Source organism: Pseudoliparis swirei, chromosome 10, assembly GCF_029220125.1.
Source record: "Pseudoliparis swirei isolate HS2019 ecotype Mariana Trench chromosome 10, NWPU_hadal_v1, whole genome shotgun sequence".
Classification (NCBI taxonomy): Eukaryota; Metazoa; Chordata; class Actinopteri; order Perciformes; family Liparidae; genus Pseudoliparis; species Pseudoliparis swirei.
The window spans coordinates 379,844-396,700 of record NC_079397.1 but is presented as its reverse complement, the minus strand read 5'-3'; the positions used below and the strand labels follow the sequence as shown (position 1 = coordinate 396,700).

The 16,857-nt window shown below is 55.3% G+C and overlaps 1 protein-coding gene across 1 annotated transcript in view; it reads right to left on the bottom strand.

Moving 5' to 3' along the window:
• Window positions 1-16,857, bottom strand: part of LOC130200855 (filamin-C-like) — a 63,487-nt gene that overhangs the window by 13,428 nt on the left and 33,202 nt on the right. The window contains 12 exon segments of the mRNA XM_056425433.1: window positions 1,278-1,451; window positions 1,516-1,620; window positions 1,717-1,857; window positions 2,328-2,427; window positions 2,615-2,862; window positions 4,164-4,187; window positions 4,264-4,453; window positions 4,728-4,884; window positions 4,970-5,093; window positions 8,620-8,787; window positions 8,874-9,034; window positions 9,114-9,276. Of these exon segments, the coding sequence (XP_056281408.1) occupies window positions 1,278-1,451; window positions 1,516-1,620; window positions 1,717-1,857; window positions 2,328-2,427; window positions 2,615-2,862; window positions 4,164-4,187; window positions 4,264-4,453; window positions 4,728-4,884; window positions 4,970-5,093; window positions 8,620-8,787; window positions 8,874-9,034; window positions 9,114-9,276 (1,755 nt within the window).

The window sequence follows — 16,857 nt, the reverse complement described above, 5'->3', positions numbered from 1 at the left end:
TGGACCCTGGTCCTGGTTCTATGTGGTCCTGGCTCTACTGGACCCTGGTCCTGGTTTTATCTGGTCCTGGCTCTACTGGACCCTGGTCCTGGTTTTATCTGGTCCTGGCTCTACTGGACCCTGGTCCTGGCTCTACTGGACCCTGGTCCTGGTTCTATCTGGTCCTGGCTCTACTGGACCCTGGTCCTGGTTCTATGTGGTCCTGGCTCTACTGGACCCTGGTCCTGGTTCTATCTGGTCCTGGCTCTACTGGACCCTGGTCCTGGTTCTATGTGGTCCTGGCTCTACTGGACCCTGGTCCTGGTTCTATGTGGTACTGGCTCTACTGGACCCTGGTCCTGGTTCTATCTGGTCCTGGCTCTACTGGACCCTGGTCCTGGTTCTATCTGGTCCTGGCTCTACTGGACCCTGGTCCTGGCTCTACTGGACCCTGGTCCTGGTTCTATGTGGTCCTGGCTCTACTGGACCCTGGTCCTGGTTCTATCTGGTCCTGGCTCTACTGGACCCTGGTCCTGGTTCTATCTGGTCCTGGCTCTACTGGACCCTGGTCCTGGTTTTATCTGGTCCTGGCTCTACTGGACCCTGGTCCTGGCTCTACTGGACCCTGGTCCTGGTTCTATCTGGTCCTGGCTCTACTGGACCCTGGTCCTGGTTCTATCTGGTCCTGGCTCTACTGGACCCTGGTCCTGGTTCTATCTGGTCCTGGCTCTACTGGACCCTGGTCCTGGTTTTATCTGGTCCTGGCTCTACTGGACCCTGGTCCTGGTTCTATCTGGTCCTGGCTCTACTGGACCCTGGTCCTGGTTCTATCTGGTCCTGGCTCTACTGGACCCTGGTCCTGGTTCTATCTGGTCCTGGCTCTACTGGACCCTGGTCCTGGTTCTATCTGGTCCTGGTTCTATCTGGTCCTGGCTCTACTGGACCCTGGTCCTGGTTCTATGTGGTCCTGGTTCTACTGGACCCTGGTCCTGGCTCTACTGGACCCTGGTCCTGGTTCTATGTGGTCCTGGTTCTACTGGACCCTGGTCCTGGTTCTATCTGGTCCTGGCTCTACTGGACCCTGGTCCTGGTTCTATGTGGTCCTGGTTCTACTGGACCCTGGTCCTGGTTCTATCTGGTCCTGGCTCTACTGGACCCTGGTCCTGGTTCTATCTGGTCCTGGCTCTACTGGACCCTGGTCCTGGTTTTATCTGGTCCTGGCTCTACTGGACCCTGGTCCTGGCTCTACTGGACCCTGGTCCTGGTTCTATGTGGTCCTGGCTCTACTGGACCCTGACCGGTGGTCTTGGCGGTGAAGGGGCTGCCGGGGATGTGCCGGCCGTGGACCTTGCCGGTGAGGCTGTAGTCCCCGGCGACGGTGGGCAGGTAGGACACGGTGCAGGTCCCGTCCTGGTGGTCCTGGCAGCTGATGTGGGCTTTGGACGGCCCCTCCACGGCCAGAGACAGACCCCCTGCAGAGAGAGACCGTGAGACCTGGGCGGGGCCTCGGGGACCTCGCCGCGGCGCGTCCGGCACCTTCTCCGGCGTCCTTGGTGACGACGGTGAAGGCGGCGGCTCGGCCCACGGCGGCGTGGCTCAGGCCGGGGCCGAACGCCGTCACGTGTAACTGGAGTGGACTTCCTGCGGAGGGAAAGCTCAACATGGACCAGGTGTCACTGGGCCCGCCGCTTGCTGACGGAGGCCTCTGATTGGTTTAGGCCTGTTGGGGGGGGTCACCTGGGATGTGGCGCCCGTCGTACTGGATGTCCATCTCGTGCAGGCCGCGCTCCGTGGGCGAGAACCCGACGGTGACGGTGCCGTCCTTGTTGTCGGCGATGTGAGGACTCGCCGTGCGGCCGGACGGCATGCGCACTTCACCTGGGGGAGGACACGGGAGTCACGGCAACGCCGGCAACCAATGGGAAGAGGCGGCTGGAAGACCGGCAGGAAGTCAGACAGGAAGTCAGGCAGGAAAGACAAACAGGAAGTCAGACAGGAAGTCAGGCAGGAAAGACAAACAGGAAGTCAGACAGGAAGGCAGGCAGGAAAGACAAACAGGAAGTCAGACAGGAAGGCAGGCAGGAAGTCAGACAGGAAGTCAGGCAGGAAAGACAAACAGGAAGTCAGGCAGGAAGGCAGGCAGGAAGTCAGACAGGAAGTCAGGCAGGAAAGACAAACAGGAAGTCAGGCAGGAAAGACAAACTGGAAGTCAGGCAGGAAAGACAAACAGGAAGTCAGGCAGGAAAGACAAACAGGAAGTCAGACAGGAAGTCAGCCAGCGTGGACTAACTGCTGTGGAAGCCTGATCCTGAAGGCATTGAGGACAGAAGTCGGTGTGCAGCTCTCACCGGTGACCTCTCCTTTCTGCACCGTGAAGGGGATGACCAGGCTGAAGGGGCGGAGCCCCGGCTCCACGCCGCCCACCGGGCTGACCGGGTCACCGGAGGCCTGAAGCAGAGGAGGGCAGGAAGGGAGAGAAGAAGAAGAGGGAAATGAATCAGGAACGAGGCGTGTGTGTGTGTGCATGGTGGAGGTTGTACCCAGTGAGGGGAGGAGCCCACACGCCTCCTGTTAGTGAGAAAGGATCTCTGGCCTATCAGGGGGCACACGCACACGCACACGCGGCGCCGCTCACCACCAGGTGGAAGGGGCTGTGGGGGATGTGCTCCCCTCCGAACCGGATGGTGATGACGTACTTCCCCGGCTCCGGCGCCGTGTAGTAGACGTCAAACGTCCCGTCGGCGTTCTCCACCACGTCCACGTCCAGCTCCGCCCCGTCGGGAGTGGACACCTTGCAGGTCACTTTGCCTTTCCCAGCAGCCTTTGCGTCCACAGTGATGACCGTCTCCTCTCCGATCTGGATGGTCGGGCCGATACCTGATCCTGACGAGACGGAGGACCAATCAGGAGGTAGTCCCGGTGACCAATCAGGAGGTAGTCCCGGTGACCAATTAGGAGGTAGTCCCGGTGACCAATCAGGAGGTAGTCCCGGTGACCAATCAGGAGGTAGTCCCGGTGACCAATCAGGAGGTAGTCCCGGTGACCAATCAGGAGGTAGTCCCGGTGACCAATCAGGAGGCTAGTCCCAGTGACCAATCAGGAGGCTAGTCCCGGTGACCGATCAGGAGGCTAGTCCCGGTGACCAATCAGGAGGCTAGTCGTGGTGACCAATCAGGAGGTAGTCCCGGTGACCAATCAGGAGGCTAGTCGTGGTGACCAATCAGGAGGTAGTCCCGGTGACCAATCAGGAGGCTAGTCCCGGTGACCAATCAGGAGGCTAGTCCCGGTGACCAATCAGGAGGTAGTCCCGGTGACCAATCAGGAGGTAGTCCCGTTGACCAATCAGGAGGCTAGTCGTGGTGACCAATCAGGAGGTAGTCGGTGACCAATCAGGAGGCTAGTCCCGGTGACCAATCAGGAGGCTAGTCCCGGTGACCAATCAGGAGGTAGTCCCGGTGACCAATCAGGAGGTAGTCCCGTTGACCAATCAGGAGGCTAGTCGTGGTGACCAATCAGGAGGTAGTCCCGGTGACCAATCAGGAGGCTAGTCCCGGTGACCAATCAGGAGGTAGTCCTGGTGACCAATCAAGAGGTAGTCCTGGTGACCAATCAGGAGGTAGTCCTGGTGACCAATCAGGAGGTAGTCCTGGTGACCAATCAAGAGGTAGTCCTGGTGACCAATCAAGAGGTAGTCCTGGTGACCAATCAAGAGGTAGTCCCCGTGACCAATCAGGAGGTAGTCCTGGTGACCAATCAGGAGGCTAGTCCTGGTGACCAAACAGGAGGCTAGTCCCGGTGACCAATCAGGAGGTAGTCCTGGTGACCAATCAAGAGGTAGTCCTGGTGACCAATCAGGAGGTAGTCCTGGTGACCAATCAGGAGGTAGTCCTGGTGACCAATCAAGAGGTAGTCCCCGTGACCAATCAGGAGGTAGTCCCGGTGACCAATCAGGAGGCTAGTCCTGGTGACCAATCAAGAGGTAGTCCCTGTGACCAATCAGGAGGTAGTCCCTGTGACCAATCAGGAGGTAGTCCCTGTGACCAATCAGGAGGTAGTCCCCGTGACCAATTAGGAGGTAGTCCTGGTGACCATTCAGGAGGTAGTCCCCGTGACCAAATGAGGTAGTCCCCGTGACCAATCAGGAGGTAGTCCTGGTGATGACTCATCGTGAATCCTCGACTCACCTTGTCCGTGTCCCCCGATCGACACTGTAAGAAAGAAAGACTTAGTGTCAGGCAACGCGATCTGATTGGCTGCCACGAGGTAGCGGTGGGCGGGTCCTACCGGTGACCAGGCACTTGCTGGCGTCCCCGGTGGGCAGGGCGTGGATGCGGTGCGGTGAGGACGGGATCTCGTCCCCTCCGTACTTGATGGTGATGGTGTATCGGCCCGTCAGGTCCGGGACGTAGGACGCGGTGTAGGTCCCGTCCCAGTTGTCCCGGATGTTGGCCTTCTTGGGCTTCCCCTCCGGGTCCTGCAGACAGGAAGTCAGGCTGTGGGAGTACCAGTGGTCTAGTCCTGGTGACCAATCAGGAGGCTAGTCCTGGTGACCAATCACAAGTCTTCTTCAGATCAGCTCTTGGACTCCAGATTTTTCCTCCTTCGTCTAGGGTCCAATAGGGTCTGCTGGTATCCGTTATGGTCCACTAGGGTCTGCTAGTATCCGTTAAGGTCCACTAGAGTCTGTAGTATCCGTTATGGTTAGCAGACCCTACTAGCAGACCCTATCGTACGGATCTGAGACTCACCAGGATCTGAACGGTGAGCAGTCCCTCTCCGGCGTCTCTGGCATCAATGGTGAACTCAACCGGCAGACTGGCTGGAACTCCAGACGCATTGAGACCTGGACCGCTGGCTTGGACTTTACTGGCATCGTGAGTCGGTAAGGTCCTGATCTTAAAAGGACTGAGAGAAAACGGCTTGGAAAGTTAAACCTGAACCAGCACAGTCCGGACTTCTTCATGGGTCAGGGTCCGCCTGCAGCACCGACCTGCGAGGGACCTCCTGGTCGGCGTACTTCACCCTCAGCGTGTACGGGCCGTCGGCAGCAGGAAGGTAGTCGGCGGTGTGAGTCCCGTCTCCGTTGTCGGTGATGCTGATTGGCTCGCTCACACCTGGAGGGCAACCAGAGGTCCACCATTTAGACTCCGAGACTGGTGGGGAACTGGTCTCCCTCGACTAGCAGGGACTACACCTTGAGTTCAGACCTGGAGGGTCTTTAGGCCTTCACAAGACGAGGACCTGGAGGGTCTTTAGGCCTTCACAAGACGAGGACCTGGAGGGTCTTTAGGCCTTCACAAGACGAGGACCTGGAGGGTCTTTAGGCCTTCACAAGACGAGGACCTGGAGGGTCTTTAGGCCTTCACAAGACGAGGACCTGGAGGGTCTTTAGGCCTTCACAAGACGAGGACCTGGAGGGTCTTTAGGCCTTCACAAGACGAGGACCTGGAGGGTCTTTAGGCCTTCACAAGACGAGGACCTGGAGGGTCTTTAGGCCTTCACAAGACGAGGACCTGGAGGGTCTTTAGGCCTTCACAAGATGAGGACCTGGAGGGTCTTTAGGCCTACACAAGACGAGGACCTGGAGGGTCTTTAGGCCTTCACAAGACGAGGACCTGGAGGGTCTTTAGGCCTTCACAAGATGAGGACCTGGAGGGTCTTTAGGCCTTCACAAGATGAGGACCTGGAGGGTCTTTAGGCCTTCACAAGACGAGGACCTGGAGGGTCTTTAGGCCTTCACAAGACGAGGACCTGGAGGGTCTTTAGGCCTTCACAAGATGAGGACCTGGAGGGTCTTTAGGCCTTCACAAGATGAGGACCTGGAGGGTCTTTAGGCCTTCACAAGATGAGGACCTGGAGGGTCTGTAGGCCTTCACAAGATGAGGACCTGGAGGGTCTTTAGGCCTTCACAAGATGAGGACCTGGAGGGTCTTTAGGCCTTCACAAGACGAGGACCTGGAGGGTCTTTAGGCCTTCACAAGATGAGGACCTGGAGGGTCTTTAGGCCTTCACAAGATGAGGACCTGGAGGGTCTTTAGGCCTTCACAAGATGAGGACCTGGAGGGTCTTTAGGCCTTCACAAGATGAGGACCTGGAGGGTCTTTAGGCCTTCACAAGATGAGGACCTGGAGGGTCTTTAGGCCTACACAAGACGAGGACCTGGAGGGTCTTTAGGCCTACACAAGATGAGGACCTGGTCAAAGTGGGTCTTGGGTCCACATTGACAAGAGCCTCGTGTCATACTGGCTGAAATGGGTCTCGTCCTCAGAAGGGATTGAATGGACTCCTCTGTGATAGGAACTGAGCGAGGTGGGTTTGCTGGGACTGGACCTGGAGCCTCAGACCTGAACCTCTGGCCTCCTGGGCCTCGTACAGGATGAGGATCTTATTCCAGAAAGATAGATAGATAGATAGATAGATAGATATATACTTTATTAATCCCCAAGGGGAAATTTGTCGAGTCAGTAGCAGCAACACACAAGAATAAAAAAACAAAACACAAAATATAAGAAGGGTTAGGGTGATCTGGCAAGAGGTGAACTGTTGTAGAGCCTCATAGCCGTCGGCAGGAATGTTCTCCTGTATCTCTCCTTGTGGCAGCGGAGCGTGAGGAGACGTCTGGAGAAAGTACTCCTCTGTCCCTGTAGGAGGTGGTGGAGAGGGTGGTCCGGGTTGTCCAATATGGACACCAGTTTCTTCAACGACCTCCTCTCCACCACCTGTTCCAGGTGCTCCAGCTGGCAGCCGATGATGGAGCCAGCCTTCCTAACCAGTTTGTTAAGACGGCTGGTGTCACTGCCCGATGCTGCTCCCCAGCAGACAATGTCAAAGTGCAGCACACTGGCCACAACCGACTGTTAGAATAACTCCAGCATCATGCTGCTCACGTTGAAGGATCAAGCTTTCTCAGGAAAAAGAGTCGACTCATCCCTTCTTGTACACAGCGTTGATGTTGGCCTTCCAGTTCAGTCGGCTGTCGATGGAGACGCCCAGGTACTTGTACTCCTCCACCATGTCCACGTCCACTCCCAGGACACTCAGAGGGGGAGGAGCTCTTCCTCCTGAAGTCCACCACCATCTCTCTGGTCTTGGCCAGGTTCAGCCGCAGGTGGTTCTCATCGGCCCACTTTACAAAGTCACTCACCACTGCCCTGTCCTCCTCCTCCCGTCCATCCCTAATACACCCGAACACTGCAGAATCATCAGAGTACTTCTGCAGATGGCATGACTCCGTGTTGTACTGGAAGTCACTGGTGTACAGGGTGAAGAGGAAGGGAGACAGAACAGTTCCCTGTGGGGCTCCAACATCACTGACCACCGTTCCAGACAGCACACGCCCATTCTGACAAACTGTGGTCTGCCTGTGAGGTAGTCAGTGATCCAGGAGATGGTGGACGCGCCACACCGCCACCCGCAGCTTCTCACTCAGCAGCAGTGGCTGGATGGTGTTAAATGCACTGGAGAAGTCAAAGAAAGTGACTCTCACAGAGACACCGGTTCCATCCAGGTGCGACTGAGCTCTGCAGCAGGTAGATGATGGCGTCGTCCACTCCCACATGAGGCTGGTAAGCAAATTGCAGAGGGTCCAACGATGATTTCACCTGCGGCCGGAGGTGGGCCAAGACCAGCCTCCAGCACCTTCATCACATGGGAGGTGAGGCGACTGGTCGGTAGTCGTTGAGGCCAGGAAGTGCTGACTTCTTGGCGCAAGGGGCAGGCACGACGTCTTCCACAGCACCTGGACTTCCCCCAGCCTCAGGCTGAGGTTGAAGAGGCGCTGCAGGACACCAGACAGCTGGGTGGCGCAGGTCTTTAGGACCCTGGGGCTGATGCCATCAGGACCTTCAGCTCTGCGCTGGTGTAGTTTCTCCAGCTGTCTTCTCACCTGGTCAGTCGTCACAGAGAGAGGGGGGAGGGTGGAGGAGCCCATTGTTATTGAGGGCTCGGTGGATGTGCAGCTCAGCAGGGGGACAGAGGGGGAGGAGGTGTTTGGGAGGTGTGATGTGGAGGAGACGGGGAGGGCTGTGAACTGAACCTATTGAAAAACAGTTCAGCTCGTTGGCCCTCTCCAGGAGCCCCTGGCTGTCTCCTCCCACCTTGAAGCCAGTTATCTGCTTCATGCCAGACCACACCTCCTTGTGTTGTTCAGCTGGAGTTTGGCCTCCAGCTTCCTCCTGTAGGAGTCCTTGCCTCCTGAGCTTCACCTTTAGGTTGCGCTGGGCTTTCTCAGCTCATCCCTGTCTCCAGACCTGAAAGCAGCTTTCTTCATGTTAAGTAGCGCTTCAGGTCCCTGGTGATCCAGGGCTTGTTGTTGGGGAAGCAGCGCACAGTCCGTGATGGGATGGTGGTGTGTTCACAGAACTTGATGTATTCCGTGATGCAGTCGGTCATACTGTTGATGTCCTCCCCGTGCGGTCCACACAGCACATCCCAGTCCGTTGACTCGAAGCAGTCCTGTAGAGCGTCGTTAGCCTCCAGAGACCACCTCCTCACAGTCCTGGTGGTCACAGCCTCTTCACCAGAGGAACATACCTGGGTGTCAGCCGGACCAGGTCATGATCAGACCTGCCGAGGGGATGCGTTTGTTCGTCATGGGGAGGAGGTTCTGGATTCAGTGATGTGACCTTCTAAAGGTCTTACCTGTGGGCCCGTACAGCTGGACCTCCAGGGGGGCCACTCCTGCCTTACTGCTGTCCACAGTGAAGGTCTGAGGGACTTGGGCTCGGACCCCACTTCCCAATCCGAAGCCGGAACACTTCACTTTACTGGGATCCACCAGCTCTCGCACTGGGACCCGAAATGGGCTCCCTGCAACACAAAGGTTATGAGTCACTGCTGCTCGATACAATCAGAACCAGACCCGACCCGCCCAGAGTCCTGGTCCAGAGCCTCACCTGGGATAGGAAGGCCTCCGAAGGTGATGTTGACGTCGTACTCTCCTGGAGTGAAGGGGATATACTCAACACTGCAGCTGCCATCTTTGTTGTCCTTACAGGACATCTTCGCCTCAGATGGACCCTCGATGGCCAAACCAAGACCTCCAGTGCCAGCACCTCTGGGGGGGGGGGGGGTTAGATCTCAGTCTGGGACATTTAGAACTGTTTGGGTTTTTCTTGAGAGTGACAGTAAGTCACCTGGTCTCCACGGTGAAGCGGTTCGGTTTGTTAACCTGGCCTTCCTCCAGACCGGGACCGTAGGCTCGGACTCGACTGGGGTCACAACCCTCCGCCACCGCCACCCTGAAGGGACTCATCGGCAACGAGACCTCATCGAACAGGACTTCAATGAGATGCAGACCTGGAGACGGCAGACGGCTCAGCATGGTTAGCAGGGTTAGCATGGTTAGCATGTTGGCGGGTCGTGTTGCGATGGATCAGGTCACAAAGTGGTCTAACCAAGACCTTCACGAGGCTCTATAGCAGGGATACCAGGGTGAAATTGGACAGGGGGCCAGATTTTTTTCAAGTGAGATCTCAGGGGGCCGGATTACACTTTCGGACTGAAAAGGCCAAACACTGACTCAACACATGGATAGGTCGGCTATTTGAAATTATTCATGAAGGCCGACACATCATTAAGAAATTGCATTGGCACCAAAATGGCCTCACAATGAGGCCTACAATGACATAGCCTAAAGCAGGAGACAGTTACCCTCTAAAAACGTAACATGTTCCTATCCATGCAAGTAGCCTACATATATCAATTAGAAATGCACCAAAATAGACTAGGTGCCAACAAAACACATTTCCGATAAATAACACAAGTGTAAACAGTTTTATTATATTTTTTTAGTATTTATTTTGTATTGGTTTAAGTTGGGATTACATATCCCAAACATATCATAACCCCCACACTCACATGAGATAAATTCATATAACAATTCATATCATCAGCTGTTATACTCCTGAGCTACAGCCACTTGTTGAGAACAAATAAGACACAGGGGTTTGCCTCCTACTTCCCAAAATAAATACTGTTCCTTCCATCTTTCCTGAAAGATGCGACCTTCAGTGTCAACCTTCCTCTTTTTTGAAAACGACATCTCGATCAGCACTACAGGGGCTGCTTCAGCTGAGGCGGGAAGAAGCAACAGACCAACTGACAGATTCCACCGAAAATAAAAAAAATTATATTAAAATTTAAAAAATATATTCTCCCCTTGAGGGATGGGTATCGTTTTTCTTTTCTTTCCGATACCGGTACTAAACCGGTACTTTTAAAACGATACCGGTGCCTAAACGGTGCCTGAACCGATACCTTTTTTTTAAACGCACAATGAGGACATTAAAAACCTCTTTGGCCATATTCCCTGTAGAAGCCGTTATCATGGAGCACCGACACACAACGGATATCAGACTGTTAACATACACAATGTTCTCCATTATATGTGATATGTATTGTCATGTGCAGACCTTATAGGGTTAACCTGTCACTGTGTTGATGGGCAAAGAGAACAACCAATCAGAGGGACTGAAGATGACATGTGACACAAAGTTTTGCTTCTGACAGCCAGAGTTACACTGAAACAAAGTGACGCCCCACGGTCTTTATTCCTCCGTCGTTATATTCCCGGTAACACCGGGTAAACAGCCGGGACCGCTGGACACCAACACATCTGCTAGCAGACTGTCACACTCGTAGTTCGCGCTAGCTACGAGCTAGCTTAAGCATGGTTATAATGGATAATGGATAGGGCTACTTTTATGAATGCAAGACTTGCAATCAACGATACGGTACTAATCTGAGTTCAGGCTGCTCGTCATCATCGGTCTCCCCGTGTTCAGGGGGACCGATGACGGTCGGTCTGTGTGACAAAACCAGCCCAATGGCCAATCAAAACCAGCCCAAACCAGCCCAATGGCCAATCAAAACCAGCCCAAACCAGCCCAATGGCCAATAAAACAAGCCCAAAAAACAAGCCCAATATCAGAACTCAAAATATGCCCGTGCCAAACCATATACACTGCTTTTAAAGTCCAACAACATTGCTATCATTTCCAAATGTATTGTAATATCTACAAAGTAACAACAAATGGTTAGTATGCCAGCATTAAAAGCAGTTTTCCCGAAACAGTTATTTCACCTAGGTCCTAAAATGGCCTTGTGTAATTAGATACAGTATTGTAACGGACTGAGGGAATGTTATGTTATAAATGTTATGTTCCGGATGTAAGTGAACGTTTCACGAGCTGGTAGCTGTGAGGCGTGTCTGTGATTGGACAGCGAGTGATGTTGTTGTTGTGTGTTGTTGTGTTACGACTCGTTGGGAGCAGAGCTATGACCGGAGCAGACGTGAAGCTGGTTGGAGGCTTTCACGGCGTTTTGCTGTGGTTTTGGCGTAGGCTACGGCCAACAGGAGCCTGTTCTATGTTCCTTGAATAAACACCCTATAAGCCATCTACGTCTCGTAGCGTTCCTGACCCAGGGTCGCTACATTTGGTGTCAGAAGTAAAACTTTCGCTATCATCAACATGGCCACGCGAGGTAGCAGCAGAGAAGCTAAGTGGCTAACGCTCGTCAACGGTGAGAAACATGACGTCGGGGAGCCGTCTCAAGATTAAACGGGAAGGAGAAAGTGACGAACGAGAATGGGACGGCGCAGCCGGAGCCTGGCAGACGACGGAGCACCGAGAGCGGGTCAAAGAAATGACCGCTAGGATGGCTGCGGAGGCTGTGGCCACTGGCGCGCCGGTGAGGGAAATGGCGGCCGTAGAGGAATAACTGCGGCCGCAGGAAGGGACATGACGGAGCACACGGAGACACGGAGAGAAGCTATTGCGTCCACAATAAAGACCCCCAGATATGACGGTAAATCCAACTGGGAAGCTTTTCATGCACAATTTGAACTATTAGCCCATGCCAGTAGATGGTCCACTGAAGTAAAAGCTCTCCAGTTAGCGATGTGCCTCACGGGTGACGCTTTATCAAGCCTGCTGCTGCTGAGGCCTGATGATCGGAGTGATTATGATGCACTCATTGGGGCTCTAAAGCGACGATTTGGACAATGCTCTGCCACTAGCCTGCTCCGCTCTGAACGATGCAGCAGACAGCGACGGCCAGAGGAGCCGCTGAGGGAGCTCCTCATGACATTGAGGGGCTTGTTCACCGCACCTACGCCCACATGCCCCTGCGCATCCAGACACTACTCCTCACCCGGGGTCGCTCCAGGAGGCTTTGGAGTCAGCAACGGAGAGAGAGATGCTGTGTGCTGGCGCCATGGGGAAAGTGGTTGAACAAGCACCAAAAGGGAGCGCTGCTTGTGAGACGGAAAGGGAGTTGGCGCAGCCTGCCTGGGTGGGGGAGCTAACCCAGCTAGTGAGGGCTGCCACTTCGAGAGATGAGAGGCAAGACAAGCCACGACCAAGAGTCTGCTGGGGGTGTGGCCAGCCTGGCCACCTGGTCCGACACTGCCCCCGTGCCACCGCGAACAAGGGAAACGAGCCGGGGACCGCATAATCGGGACGATGCGGACCCCTGGCACTCTGTCCCAGCCCCCTCTAATTAACAAAGCTACGCAACCGTCCGACCAAATAAGGGCAACCAGACCACCGGAGGATTTTGATGGTCAGCTAGAGCGACTCGTGGTGCTGGGTCGAACATGGATAGGAGACTGTTGGTATGCAATGCTCACCATTGGAGGGACATGCTGCTCTGCACTGGTAGACACAGGTTCGTCAGCAACCCTGGTGAGGCCCGATGTGGTGACAAATGGAACTGATATTTTTCCCACTATAGTGAAACTGCAGTCAGTCACCGGGGAGCGAACTCCCATGGTTGGGGAAGCAATAGTGACTCTGGGCCTGGGGAAAAAGTCTATCCGCTGCCCGGTGTGGGTTGCTAACCTGGAGGACTGTATCCTGGGACTGGATGTTCTCGGGGCATTGGACTGTGTCATCGACACAAAGAGAGGAACTCTCACGTTCCCTGATGGTCATGTCATCCAGACCCGGCCTGGCTGTGTTGCGACCCACACCGTTGCCACACTGACGGCTGAGACAACACATGATGCTGCCCCTAGCTGCATCCCTTCAGATGAGCTATCCACACTGCACCCACCCCCAGCCTCGGTCCGGCCAGCTGCAAGTCCACACACACAGGTGACAAACGCCTCTCCACCTGACGACAGTGAAAGAGTCTTGGCAGTGAAGGAGGTCTGGCAGGCAAACTGTGGTGGTCTGACTCCTAGCGAACAAGACCTGTTGCGGCAGCTGCTTCTTGAGTTCAAGGACTGTTTTTCAATGTCGGAGGACGATGTGGGCCGCACAGATCTCATCCAGCATGACATCGAAACAGGAGATGCACGGCCGATTAGGATGAGACCTCGACGCCTCCCACTGGCCAGGCAGGCTGCGGCAGACAAAGCCCTGCAAGAGATGCAGCGAGGGGGAATCAGCGATCGTCATGGTCCCCAAAAAGCAGAAGGAGGCGTGGCGTTTCTGTGTGGACTTCAGGCCCCTCAACAAAGTGACAAAAAAGGACTCCTACCCCCTTCCACGCATCGACGAGGCCCTCGACACGGTGGCAGGGTCAGCCTGGTCCTCCTCTTTGGACCTGCGGAGCGGGTATTGGCAGGTCCCTCTCAGCCCTGAAGCGAGGGCCAAAACTGCCTTCATCACTAATGGGGGCTTGTGGCAGTTTAAAGTCCTTCCGTTTGGCCTCTGCAATGCTCCTGCCACGTTCGAGAGGCTCATGGACAGGGTACTCGCTGGTATCCCTCGGCAGGAGTGTGTGGTGTACCTGGACGACATACTGGTGCACGGTGACTCCTTCCAGGCGGCTCTCGAGGCCCTGAGGCGGGTGCTGGAGAGAGTGGCAGCAGCAGGTCGAAAGCTGCACCCACAGAAATGCTCCTTCATGCAACGGGAGGTCACATTTCTGGGGCACAAGCTTGGGGGCGGCGGTGTCGGCACCATGGATGATAAAGTGCAGACGGTGAAGGATTGGCCTACCCCCAACACTGTGCAGGACCTGAAAAGCTTCCTGGGCCTGGCCTCCTACTATAGGAAGTTTGTGAGGGGTTTTTCCTGCATAGCTGTACCACTGTTCCGCCTGCTGCAAAAAGGGGTGGTGTTTGATTGGACAGAGGAGTGCCATGCAGCATTCACTTCACTGCAGAGAGCCCTTGTGGAGGCCCCAGTCCTCTCACCGCCTGACCTCACCCTGCCTTTTATCCTCGACACGGATGCCAGTAATGTAGGCGCAGGTGCTGTGCTGGCCCAAGTGACTCCTGAAGGAGAGAGTGGTGGCGTATCACAGCAGACAGTTCAACAAGGCTGAACGCCGCTACTGTGTCACGAGACGGGAGCTGCTTGCTATGGTCTGTGCCATCCGACATTTCAGATATTACCTTGGGGGCCTCCACTTCACAGTCCGGACCGACCACTCTGCCTTACAGTGGCTCATGTCTTTTAAGGAGCCAGAAGGCCAGCTGGCACGCGGGATTGAGGAGCTACAGGCGTATGATTTCACGGTGGTCCACAGACCGGGGGCACGCCACGGAAATGCTGACGCGCTTTCACGCCGGCCTTGCAGCGCTGAGGGCTGCAACTACTGTGAGAAAAGAGAGGCGCAGGAAGAAGAGCGGCTGCAACCTGATGTGAAATGTGCTGCCGTGGGACCGGTGGGCACGCCAGCAGGCCATGGACTGACAGCTGTGGACGCAGCAGAGTGGGGGTGCAAACAGGAAGAGGATGTCGACATAAGGCCAGTGCTCGCTTGGGTGGGATCCCAACAGCGACCACCTTGGGGAGAGGTTACCATGTGTTCTCGAGCCACAAAGGGACTCTGGTCAATTGTTCAAGCCCTGCGACTGCGTGATGGTGTCCTGCAGAGGGGGTGGAAGGAGCCAGCAACTGGAGAGACACGGTGGCAAGTGGTGGTGCCCAGGGCTCTGAGAGAGACGGTGCTCCGGGCAATGCATGGAGCTCCGGGATCTGGTCACTTCGGCGTTACGAAGACCCTCCGTCGCCTCCGCCAGGGGTTCTACTGGGGCCAACATAGGCGGGATGTGGAGGACTACTGCACAGCGAAGAAAGGCCCTGCAGACAGATCTCATGCCCAGCTCCAGCAGTTCCCGGCTGGGTGTCCCATGGAGAGGGTGGGGATTGATGTTCTTGGACCGTTTCCTCACTCAGAGGGGCAACCGTTATATCCTCACTGCCATGGACTATTTTACTAAGTGGCCCGAAGCGTACTGCATGCCGAACCAGGAGGCGGAGACGATTGTGGATGCTCTGGTGGGGGGAATGTTCAGCAGATTTGGGGCCCCTGAAGTCATCCACACAGATCAGGGCAGAAACTTTGAGTCCCGTGTATTCGCCGCCATGTGTGACAAACTGGGATCCCACAAGACCGACTACACCCCTCCATCCACAGAGCGATGGGCTGGTCGAGAGATTCAACCGCACGCTGGCACAACAGCTGGCCATCGTGGCAGCTAAACATCAGCGCGACTGGGACGACCACGTGCCTCTGGGGCTGATGGCTTACAGGTCTGCGGTGCAGGACTCCACTTCCTGCTCTCCTGCCCTTCTCATGCTCGGCAGAGAAATCCGGACGCCAGGGGAGATGATGATGGGGAAACCTCCTGACGCCCCTGCGGGTCCCCCGGGGCTCGACGATGCTCGGAAACTCCAGGACCGCTTGGAGTCGGCCCACGAGTTTGCCAGGAACCAGATGCGCAGTGCGGGCGTAAGGCAGAAGAGGAACTACGATGTGCACGTCAGAGGACGCCATCTTGAAGTCGGAGAGCTGGTCTGGGTGTATAGCCCTCAGAGGAAGAAGGGCAGGTGCCCAAAGCTCGATAGTGAGTGGGTGGGGCCCTGCCGAGTCCTGGAGAGACTTGGAGAGGTGGTGTACAGGGTCCAACTGCCACCACGAGGAAGGAAAGTCGCTCTGCATCGAGACAGGCTGGCCCCCTACCGGGGCACATCCACCCCACCAGGACAAGAGCCTGGGGCACGGGGAACCCTGGACTCAGCCCAGACTACCCCCCAAACCCTCCCCAATGGGCCCAGCCTTTCGCCCGCCCCTTCACAGACTCTTAGTGTCCCTGGCCCCGCCCCTCCCTTCCCCTGCCCTTGGTCCCAGCGTCCCCTCAACCCCTTTTCCTTCTCCCCAGCGGCGACGGCAGCCGCAGAGGAACCGCAGGGCCCCTGACCACCTGAGAGAATTTGTTTGCCCCCTCGGGGGCAAGGGACTTTGTGGGAGGAGGGTAGTGTAATGGACTGAGGGAATGTTATGTTATAAATGTTATGTTCCGGATGTAAGTGAACGTCTCATGAGCTGGTAGCTGTGAGGCGTGTCTGTGATTGGACAGCGAGTGATGTTGTTGTTGTGTGTTGTTGTGTTACGACTCGTTGGGAGCAGAGCTATGACCGGAGCAGACGTGAAGCTGGTTGGAGGCTTTCACGGCGTTTTGCTGTGGTTTTGGCGCAGGCTACGGCCAACAGGAGCCTGTTCTATGTTCCTTGAATAAACACCCTATAAACCATCTACGCCTCGTAGCGTTCCTGACCCAGGGTCGTTACAGTATATTATCATAAATAAAATATAGCTCTGTGAAGGTGTAGACCAATTCACTGACGGACAAACTAACCTGTTGCTTTGTCTTGAGGCTTTCTTCCTTTTCTCTTCCTCCCTGCCTGGACAACATGAATGTACTGTTTTCACTTCATATGCATTTACTGTAGTTAATGCAATACCTTATTTCAACTGAAACACCTTATGTTGCTTCACTATATTTTTATCATATACTTATAGTTCAAACAATGTACGCACTCGACAACTGGAGAACGGAGCAGCATTTCGAATGTGTTTTGCTGTGGTTTTGGAGATCACTGTGGTGCGCACGAATCTCGGTTTTGCAGTACCGACAAA